We start from the raw sequence: 12,133 nt of genomic DNA, 5'->3' as shown, positions 1-12,133 counted from the left end.
CAGAACACAAATTCAGATTTTTAAAAGATTATTTTAGCTCCGTAGGCCAAAGTTTTGATGCTCCAAAAAGCACATATAGGCAGTATAAAAATAATCCATAAGACTACAGTGGTTAAATCCATGTCTTTAGAAGTGATATGATAGGTGTGGGTGAGAAACAGATCAATATTTGTCATTTTTTGCTAGACAGCAGAGGGCAATATGCAGAGAAGTATGTGACTCAACAAAAATACAAGAAGAATGTGAAAGTGATCTGTTTCTCTGTTTCTCGTCCACACCTATCACATCACTTCTGAAGATACTGATTTAACCACTAGAGTCTTATGGATTATTTTTATGATAACTTGTGTTTGTTTGTTTGTTTAGCTTTAAAATGTTGCCAACCATTCACCTGCATTGTATGGACCTACAGAGCTGAGAAATTCTTATAAAAATCTTCATTTAAGTTCAGCAGAAGAAAGAAAGTCATACACATCTGGGGTTGCACAAGGGTTAGTAAATAATGAGAATTGTCATTTTTGGGTGAACTAGCCTTTTAAGGGCTCTTGTCAGATCTGGATGAATTTGTCATTAAGAAGAGAGGTTTGGAAACATTTATTGTAATTATTACAGTGAAAATGTCAAAATGACATTATATATATAATGCTGAAATATAATGCCTTCTTTAGCTATTTCATAGCTTTTAAATTCCTGTGTGGATTCTTATTTCAGTTTAGTTACAGTTTTCAGTGTCTCTGACTAGCTGTGTCTGAAACCACCCCCTATCCACTATATAGTGCACTATTTCGAGTTTTCACTATTTTGTAGGAGATACTGAATTCTGAGTGAGCCATTCGTTCCCTACTTTTTTCACTCATTCTTACCCACAATGCACTCTAATTTCAAGTGTACATTTCAAGTACACTCGATGACGGTTACTTTCCCACAATCCACCACGGGGAAGACGTACGAGGTGGGATATACTGCTTCCTTCACTCCTGCAATGTTTTATTTCATGCTGAATATAGTAAATATCTTTTTGACAAATCATCACTGGATTAAAATAACATAATAGCATATAGAGAGACAAAACATACAGATACATTTTAAAATGTACTCTTTATTTGATCAAATGTGTTTACTCTTTATATTAACACACAGTATATATTAAAAATGACAAACAGAATGAAGATTTATTGTATTAATATATTATTTAATAAGAATAACAAATAAGGCCCAAGTATTTAAAAATGTCATATGTGATGTTTCTGCACCAGCCCCAGAGCTCCGACACTCTCGTCCGAATTCACACATTTCGTTCACTTACTGCTGAGGAATAGTGTCTAACTAACTGTTGTTTACTATATAGGTAATAGTGAATGAGTGATCGATTGCGGACACAGCCACTCTCGTCACGACGATTGCCTTGTGCACATCACACACGCGCCCCGCACGCTTAACTGTGTATGTGCAGAAATGCTGTCTGTTCGCTCTCCAGTTGTCTATCAGGCGAATGGCAGTAATTTACACATAACTTGGATGTTTACGTGGATTTATACAGTTAATCCGCCTGAAGTAGCTGAGATAGTTTCCAGTATCCCTGCGAGGGCGCAGAGTAAACGAATAAATACTGCTTATGACATGCGGGACAAAGCACACTGATAAATTGCTGCACTGATTTAAAAATGTACTCTTAAAAACTGATGTCATAAGAGCCCAGTTACAGAATCACCCTGAAAATGACCATCTCATTACACAGAAAAGCCTGCATGAGAATTAGAGCCAAAATTTACCTCTGTGTGCTGCCTGAAGTTGGAGCTGTGAATTTAATCTTGAAAGATCAGATTGTCTTTGTGTTAAAAGAAGGTATTTCATGATGAAACTATTCTATTTCTGTGTGGAGCGAAGAAAGTGTTTCACTTTGAAGAGTTTAATGCTGCTGCACTGATAACTTGAGTGTCTCATCGCATGCAGCTGTGAACTTCCGCTCTCGTAAAAGTCCCATTCCATAATCTCTCAATAAATTACACATTCATTCAAATTAAACCCAGAAATGTAACAACAGTAATGTCACACATTGTAAAGAAGTAAAAGTTAAAAAAAATATTATAAAATTACTTGAGTGAGAGTAAAAAGTACCCATTTTTAAACCTACTCTAAATTTTCTCAAGTAAATGTAACAGAATAAATGTAACAAGTTACTACCCACCTCTGGGGGTTGGGTTAGGGGTTAAGTTAATAAAATCTGCATTTCTTTTGATTGTATTACACCACTGACTCACGTTTGGCACCACTCTGTGGACATTTCACCTGGAAACTGAATCCAGTGTTGTTACACTTTTACTATTTGTACTCAAGAAAGAAGAAGGAAATATTGACTGGATCAGCAAGTTAAATTATTCAAACACGTACCAGTGGTGCCCATGTGAACACCATGGTGCCATGTTCATCAACTGCAAAGCCATGACTTTGACGGCTGTAGTTGTTTCTCTGCTCATGACAGACTATGTAAACGTTAGCTTGTAAATACTCTATATATACTCTAGTATCATTTAACAAATAAAATGTGCTACTGTGCATTGCCCTCATTATTTTGTAGATACCGTATTGTATTGTAGATAAAAAATAATCCTCTCGTAGCCATGTTTTACAACCTTACACATTATAAAATCACTGTATAACATGGGCTCGAGTGGTTTAATGCTTTAATACAAGGTCTGTAATGGCAATTGGATGAAAAAATTCAATAAATCATTGTTTGTATTAATAATGTTAATCAGAATAAACCATTTTTACACCAAGAAATATAGTTCAATAGACTGTTTATATTTGTTGGTCAATAGAATTTGTTTTATCAACAAATAATTGGCACATTTAATATGGAATTAAATACATTGTTCAATTGTATATTGGCTATTTTATGGATTGTGCTAATACATATATTCTTTAATAATTGCAAATAAGTTTTAAAAGTATTCTGTCACTACATTTAGTATTTTTCCACACATGAAGGCTTGTGTCCACACACTATGTGCACAACAAAAACCTGAGAAAGCAAAGAAATGGGGAGCTTGCTCTTGTGGAGTTTCACTGTACCTGTCAATACAGTATATCGATCTGCTTGGTTGGCAGGTCTAAGCTAATCTTGGGGCCGAATTCTCATGCCCAGATGAAAAAGAAACACATAAAAAAGAAACACATAAAAATACTCTAAATAATATACTCGGTGAGATGATTTCAGAATTGTATACCTCATGAATCTGAATGCAGTGTATGGACGGGGGTAAGATTTATCATATATGCAAGCAGTACAGTTTGTGTATGTTTAGTGGGGCTTGTGTTACAGCAGAGGCTCTGATGTGGGAGGGAATGTCCATGTCATATCAGAGCTGCACAGAACAGAGAGGACCTTCAGTGATCCACAGCATGCACCCCTGCATGCATGAACACACGTATACACACTCCTGCCAGCCAAAGAGCATTGATGCATTTACACAAACAAAGGCTGTGTTCCAAAACCTAGTAAGCTGCCTTGCTGCCTTCTAAGGGGACATTTCCACCAACACGTTTTTGTGTCCGTCCACAGTTATTTTCATTTTCTTTTCTTTTTTTTTTTATATCTAGACATGTGCTAGACATACTGGGATGTGTCTCACATTACAAAAGCAGCAACTCTGTGTGCCATACAGATGTTGCTTAGTACGGAAGACTCGACTCGCAAAGGAATTGTATAGATATCTTTCAGAATGTAATTAAATATGCCAATTTATAATCTACTTAAATAAAATGTAATGTTTGTTTATTAATGTTTATATAATCAACAATCAACTTGGGATTGCCATCTCTGCTAAGAATTTAACCAAAAAGAGAAGAAGGCATAATTAAGTTGCTTTCCTTTTTGAACACCCTTCATGCACCATGTGATATCAAACAGCATCATGCTGAATACATTATCATCCTACTATCGTCTTCTAAGCCTCCGCCTGTATATTTTTTACTCTTTTTTTTTTTTTTAGGTTTCCTTTAAAGAAATTTTCCTATGCCCTTCCCTTTCCTCTCATGGATCAGTTATCTTAATTTTAAAAGATACAGATTATTTCACTTATTTTTTACACAGTAATTCAACTCTATTTTTATAAATATATATATTTTTTTTTTGTTAATTTTAGTATTTACAAAATATTATTATTATTATTTAATTTATATTTTAAAAATAATTTTGGAAGTCACATAGTAACTGATTTCAAAATGATTTCTCAAACAGTCCCCCTGTCTTCCATTGGTCCCAAAACAGCTAGTCTTGCCTTTAACCTATGCCATAGGATGAGCCAATGCTGCTGTTTCAGACTGGACGGGATGCTCAAACAAATAAAGTAATGTTTTGATGCAGCCTTAATTTTTTATTTAATTCCTTACATTAAACTAGGATAGGAGAAAATATTTAACATCCCAAACATTATTCAATGCATCATTAACTTTTTTCATTATGCACCCATAACCAGATTCTTTCTTTTCTGTGTATTTCAGGACAGTCCTTTGATCCTACAGTCAGACCGCAATGTGACTGTAAATGCACGAAATAACCTTGGCCAGCTGACAGGACAGCTCACTGTGGGTGAGTGACATTTTTTAAACCTACTCTATTTTTATGGATATGCCACCTGAGTTCACACAATCTCATTTCACAGTGGGGTATTACATTTTTGTTTTTCATACACATTGATTCTTCACTGTATTCTGCAACTGAGATGTTCCCATGTTTTAAACTCCTGCTGTTTTGCCCTACAAAACTGAAGTCTGTTTATATAAAATTTACATTTTCTCTTGAACATAACTTAATTGAACTTCTAATTGGCATCTGCACACTCACAATAAAGATGTTAATCAAATTTGAATGGCAGAAAGACTCTTTGTGCCATCTATTCCAAAATTGATCATTGTTAGAAGATTTCCAGCAAGCAGAACAATTATTTTAGTGTTTTATACTTAATTACCTTAATGGCATTTTTAGTCAATAAGATGCTAAAAGGCTTTTGGCCTAGAATTTCTTAAAAAACATATTATTTTATTGAATTATAATTTAAGGTACATCAGAGTGAACTTTTCACTTTTGCCAGTTTTCTTGCTGTACATTACGCACACATTTACACAGATAAAAACAATGCATTAACCCTTCAGGGGGGTCAGTATTTCCATTGTTACCAACATACATTAGTTCAAAGATTTGGTGTTTCCTGAAATCATAGTTCCAAGGAACATTCACAAGCACTAATGCAATGTTGTGCAATTGGCACAACAGCTCTCCACTTGTGGTTAGAAGCATAGTTTCTTGTTAGTTTTCAATGCCAACATCATATCTTATATATATATATATATATATATATATATATATATATATATATATATATATATATATATATATGTGTGTGTGATGTTCTATTTTAATGCACTTGTTCTGGCTTATTCTGTGGGTTTGAAGAAAATTGTGCTCAGAAACTTCATGTGATTGCAAATGTAACTGGAGCCAGCTGGTACGTGATAGCTGTGCCTTGAGTGTAAACCTCACTTCCCTGGCCTCAAGAGGCAGACAAGCAACTGACTTTAGAGGCATTAAGCCTCCTCGTTAGCACACCCGCCTCCCATGCCGGCTGACACCAGTTCGAATGCCACTCGGAGTGGGTCGAGCAGGACCGGTTACAGTGGTGCCATGACCCAGATGAGAGTGAAACTTAGGGGGTGCTTGTAATGGGAACTCGCTGGTACGTGATAGCTGTGCAGTATGTGTAAACCTCACTCCACTGGCCTCAAGAGGCGCACTATCGACTGACGCTAGAGGCTATAGCCTTTAGCCTCCTCATTAGCGTGGCCTCCTCCCATGCTGGCTGACGCTGGTTTGTATCCCACTCGGAACAGGTTGAGCAGGACTGGTTACACAAACACCATTTTCCTCACGTCATTTATGGGATTAAGAGAAAGAATTTAAACCCACCGGTGTCCATGTAAATACATAAGCATTATTCTTATTGGTTTTTGAAGATTGTGAATGTTTTTATGTTATGGAGTGTGACGTAAGAGGTCAACCCTACTCTTGCAGCACAATGCTGCATCTGCTTAACAGTGCATGTAAAGGCTTTTTGCTATCTATGTGAATGATCTATTATAATTTGACATCTATTCGATTGTCGTGACTAGCTAGCTAATTTCTCCAACTATGCATCAAATGTGGTGGTTGGGCCTGAGTTACGCTGTTTTATGGGAAATGCACCCTTGAAAGGCCATTTATCATCACAGGTGCTGAAGCAATTATGCATTTGCTACTCTAAACTGCTAAGTGGCACTCTAATAATATAATTTCAATAGAAGAGAGCTTAATTCCTCAAAGCAAATCTTACTTAACAAATGTGCAAAAGAGCATGCCCTTGTGCACCACCTGGTGGTGATTTTGCAGACAGTCAATATTGAGACAACACACAGAATGTAGTCAACCAGAATGACCTTCATTTGCTTGCCATGGCAGCAAACATGACGATGAAGGTCATTCTGGTTGACTACATTCTGTGTGTTGTTTCAGGTGCCAGTCCCCAGCACGGGATGCTGGTGAGCTGATGTTCCCATCAAGCTTTTTACTTAACCAACAATACTTCTTTAATCGACCAGCTTCATCAGAAAGATCATGCTGGTGTTGCTGGTGAACAGCATGACTTTGGTCCACCAGCTACATCAGCATAAAACCAGCATAAACCTGCATAGAAATTCATGCTGATCTTTTAAGCAAAGATAAACTGTATTCATGGACAGAACTGTATGAGTCTTTATTATTTAACAATAGTATTATAGGATCTGCTTTTAGATACTGAGTAATCCGATTTGGAATACTGTCTAGATAGTTCTGTTCTATTTGCTGTAAAGACACAGCAAAATGGAAATAAATGAAAAAAAAAAAAAAAAAAGAAATTAATTGCATCTCAGACTATTTTTGTTCCATGGATGGAGCTTTATTTAGTACAAGCCCATGGGTAGACATTACATTTATGCACTGATGATTATCTATTTGTAGTCACTAAGTTCTCAAGACAAAGTGCCCTCTATATCTGTTTTACATCTGACATTACCCACGAGTCTGTGGGGCCAATGCCCTCAAACCACCACTGCTCTCTCGACATTGTCAGAACATTTAATAAATGTTATGTTAATGATTAACTCCTTAAGCATCCTCACATTTGTTCACTGTTGTTCTCTACTTTCATTTTCTTCCGTGTCTCTGTCCTCTTTGAACAGAAATTGTGCAGAGGTGCAGAGATCGAGAGAGGGTTGTCCTCTGATAGCTTGTCCCAGGAGTGCAGAGGTCTCGGTTTTTATAATATGTCCCATAAGTTCAGATGATTGATGCATCATTGTGTTGTGGTGAGCAAGGAGTGGGGAGCACTGTGAAAATGATTTCAACCTGTGTTTATTATAAGGGAGTCACATAATGTTTGAGAGCAGTAGTCTGTCATTGACTTCCTGGCTTAAGGATGACCTTTTTAAGGTATCTTCACCTTGTGACCCTACAGAATTATGTTCTTCAAGAAAACGGCGGTCAGAAAAGATCTCACAGACATGAAAAATCTAGAACCATCAGGGCATATTTAAATTGAATGTGTGTTTTCCAGACCTGGAAAGTATTGGAAATTAATACAATATTAAAAGTCATGGAGATTTCTATTTTAATAGTTATACTCTTTAGGGCTGGGTGATATATTGAATATTAATTATATAATCTAGATCATTTTGCTGATGATGTAACATTGGCCAATATCATGTATATCATGATGATTTTAATGTGCTTTCATTAGGCCATTAAGTTTCATAAAGAGTGCATCAGTAGACTAATTTCACAATCCAATCCTGCACAATTAATCAAAATAAAATAAAAATGGTGAGTTGGTCATATGTGATTATAAATCCACAAAAGGCTGTGATTTAAAGATAGATAAGCACGGTCTGTGTGTGATTCGGAACAAAGCGGTTACACACTGATCTGTGTGTATGCGCATTGCGGCGCTCTCAGATCAGATTATGTGCATTGTGAAATCAAAGTAAAGCAGGTTCAAGCATTCGCGCAATTCCAAAATTTGTAACTGCTACAAGATAATATACAAATCTACAAAAGAGGCACCATATGACAGAAAAGGAGGAGATTACAGCATTTCAGGAAATGCAGAACATTGTAAACTGTTATTGCAAAATACACATTGCCCTTTGTGTCGAAATAAAAGTTCCTTGTGAAGTTGAAGTAAATATGACAGCACATTCGGTGTCAAAATAAAAGCCCCAGGTGGAGGTGTACAGAGTATACAGGACAGAAATATATTACTTTTGTATAATGCAAATCTAATAATCAGAATAATAATGATTATTCAGCAGTATATCATAAAAATAAACCTGATGTGTCCCACCGTAATAATTTAGCATTATGCAATGTTCAACAAGGCACACCTTGTTCATTCACAAAAATGTATTAGTAAAAACACTTAAAGGTAAACAATGCTTTTTATTAAGTAATTCATGTATCATTGTATAAGCAATATATATATATAAAGTGAAAAAAAAAAAACACTTTTTGAGACATTTTAGAGCAAATACATAATTATCAAGATGTATATCATATATTGTCAATTTGCTGCAAAACATCGAGATATCATAAGACATATCACCCAGTCATAAAACCACCTACCTAATATTGTGTAGCTCCCATAGTGCCACCAAAACAGTGCCAACCTGCTCACTGGATTTTGTATTAAATTTTTTTTTGGAACCATTCTGAGTAAATTCTAGAGACTGTTGTGTGTGAAAATCCCAGGAGATCTGCAGTTACAGAATTACTCACACCGGCCCGTCTGGCACCAACGATCATCCATGCGATTATCTAATCAGTCAGTCATGTGGCACCAGTGCAGTGCATAAAATCATGCAGATTCGTGTCAGGAGCTTCAGTTAATGTTCACATAAGCCATCAGAATGGGGAAAAAATGTGATCTCAGTGATTTGGAGCGTGGCATGATTGTTGGTGTCAGATGATGCAGTATCAAGCAGTTTAAAGCTTGCACTGTCAGATCAATTTTCATACTCTCTCTCCATCCCTCCATCCCACCATCCTCCGTGCTCTGCTGTTTACCACAAGTTCCCAGCATGGTTGATTGAAACCAGGGACAGTGAAATAATTTGTGCACAGGCTGTTCTCACGCGCCGACTCCAGCTGTGAGCTTGCCTCTCGTCCAAACACCTCCTTGAGAGGCCAAAAAACTGAGAGGACACCGGGGGAACAAAGCATCTGCTTTTTCCCCCCCATCATCTTATTGACTTTTCATTTTTATAAATGTGGACAGCATAATAAATGGCTTCTCACTTTTGGGAGAGTGGGAGATGATTTCATTAGCTCTGGGTGACAGAGAGGACATGAGCGAGGATAAAAACATGCTCTGGAGGGGGACCAAGGACAACAGGAAGATACGTGTGATAGTAGGGACTATGTAGTAGAGGGCATGCACACATGCGCAAAAATGCCAACATCAGATGTGACTTTCTACAAACTTTAAGGGGGTGCATTGTGGTGGTTAAAGTTCTGGGTTTGTAACCAATAGTGATGTTTCATTCGAGTCAATGGTTTTGAATTAATTGTTTGCATTGACTCATATTTCTAGTTCAATTAAGTCTCACCCTTTCTAAGCCAATGAGCTCTAATTTGAAGCACGGTACTTCTCTTGCCTGTAAAGACTGACTATAGCATGAGCCAATAGTGTTCCAGTGTGTGATGTGAAGGAGCATATTATTGGTTTGACTCACTAAACGAATATGCCCTTCACTGAACCAGTCAGTCATTTGAGTCTAAACGAGTCTTGTTCATGCACAAGCGGAACGTACTGGTGCTTATGCTCAGCAGTTCACAAAATGATATATATTCTTTGTTGTCATATGGGTAAATACAAATGATTCTTAAAGGGATAGTTACCATTTACTGACCCTCATGCCATCCCAGATGTGTATGACTTTCTTTCTCTGTAGAACACAAACAAGGATTTTTTGAAAAATAAAGCCAGCATAAAAGTAATCCAAATGACTCCAGTGGTTAAATTAATATCTTCAGAAGCGATATTATGTGGGTGAACAACTGATCAATATTTAAGTATTTTTTTTCTTCTATAAATGTTCATATTCACTTCTACATTCTTCATCTTGTTTTTGCTGATTAGTTTTCTGCATGCATACCGCCACTTACTTGGCAGGGAAGATAATTAATTTTATTAATTTTTTGTGTGAACTTTCCCTTTAAACACTGCTGAAGTCTCTTAAAAGATTTGTAGAAATGCAGATTTGTATAAGTGATTATTAAGACTTGTTTCGGTCGTGAACGCCTCTTTTGGATTAATGAATCACTCAAAACAGAAAGAACGCAAATAATTCCTTGCTGCGGCCCTGCTTTAGGGTAATTTTCCTTGTACTAAGTGCTGTGCAAGTCGCTTTTGGATTAAAATTTCTACATTGCTTCTCACTACATTACAATTATATGACAAATGACACAGTGACTTACAGTAACAAAGTGTCTGTAAGTCATTCATTTTCAATGAGAGTTGGGTGTTTGAGGCGACTTGAGGTAAAACAGCAGAAATCTGATGCAATTGCTACCAGTGGTAGTGCAGATAGTGGAGCTCAGGCACTGGCACTGCAGTCAAATAGGAACACCTACTAGCAAACAACAGTACTGTGACTTGGCGACCTTTATTATTGAAAAAGGTAGATGGGGCAGGAGATATTGAAGGGCTATTCTAGTGGAAGATACATTGTCATTCTAGAGAGAGTCATGTTGGACAAAATGAACAAGCACAAGATTTTCAGTTCATTTTCAGAAAAGAGAAAGACTGTATATTATAAATGCATGTATCTGCTGAAAGTTGATTTTATCAATTCTTACGAAAACACTAGCATGTAAGTGTCCACAAAAGTAACATAAACTAAAAGCCACAAAACTCCATTACATTTAAGATTAAAATAAATCATAGATAACTTCTAATAATTTCACACAAAGTTATTAAGGTATTTTCAAAGTCAGTGCCTTCAAGGAGAGCTAAATTTAATATTATATCAAGAGTTTTTATTTCATTGCATTGACTGCAGGGCATAGGGGAACACAATTTAAAAGGACTTCCTAAAAATTTCAAAACTCCTGCCTCAAACTGCAGGAAAATCATGTGAGAGTCACTAATTAAGAGTTCATGTGGAACTCGAGCTGCGTATGATCGCTATGGGACACCATCCAGATGTCACTTTGGTTTGAAGCCCTTATTCAATCACGCCAATTTATTGGCTGATGGTGCTTAACTGACGCCCCCTAGGGAGCTACATCACGGGCTCCATTAAGGCGCTTGCTTTCGTGCCATTAATTCAGATTTTAGTGCATGAATTGTCTAAACCCATGTTAGGAGGATTTTGAGTGGCAAACATGTATTCTCATGAATAAGGCAATGGAGGAGCGATCTCTGCCTCTCTCTCCCCTTCCAGTTCGAAATGCTGCTTGTGGTGGAGGGGATCATGCATGGACCAGAGAGCCCAACTGCAGAACGCGGGTCTGGAATAAGAGAATATACCACAACTGAGTGATGGCGAACTAACGTGCAACTTTCGTCCACTTCGTGGTTCACACGGGCACTCTGGCAAGAGAAGAGACTTGCACTGCTATCTCTGCTAAATTTTTCAATGGCAACATGAATGTTGGTCATTACAGACAGCTTTTGATGGTTTTGCAGTCTAATCAAATGCATCACGTTAAGGAGTTCACTGGCTCCATTTGAACTTTCCCTTGATTCCCCCCCTGGCATGGCTCGTTCTGGGTGCCGAGTTGGTCAAGGCAATGCTTTTATTTGCGAGGGTGATAGACAATGGGCTTTGTGCCTCCTTCTACGAATCGAGGTTAGCAAATGCTCCTCTCACAAATATAGCTTCTCACAGACAAGCGCTTGGGGTTCGTATCAGCGGCGTTCAGAGAACCATACTTTACTATCGAGTCAAATTTGCCGTTCTTCATGCATCAAATGCTCGAAGTTGTGTTGGTGTTAGCTCACTCAGAGACTTTGGCTGCCCAACATCAAGAAGTTGTTGTCAGCCATTTGAGGAATCT

At 37.3% G+C, this 12,133-nt stretch overlaps 1 protein-coding gene across 1 annotated transcript in view; it reads left to right on the top strand.

Annotated features, from left to right (window-relative positions):
- The window catches only part of LOC127651774 (zeta-sarcoglycan-like), a 337,374-nt gene that overhangs the window by 261,825 nt on the left and 63,416 nt on the right, over nucleotides 1–12,133 (top strand). The window contains exon 4 of the mRNA XM_052137782.1: nucleotides 4,507–4,594. Within this exon, the coding sequence (XP_051993742.1) occupies nucleotides 4,507–4,594 (88 nt within the window). The remainder of the gene's footprint in view (nucleotides 1–4,506; nucleotides 4,595–12,133) is intronic.

Source organism: Xyrauchen texanus, chromosome 11 (assembly GCF_025860055.1).
Source record: "Xyrauchen texanus isolate HMW12.3.18 chromosome 11, RBS_HiC_50CHRs, whole genome shotgun sequence".
NCBI classification, from domain to species: Eukaryota; Metazoa; Chordata; class Actinopteri; order Cypriniformes; family Catostomidae; genus Xyrauchen; species Xyrauchen texanus.
Note: the sequence above shows the minus strand (reverse complement) of the source record. Positions and strands in the feature narration are given on the sequence as shown.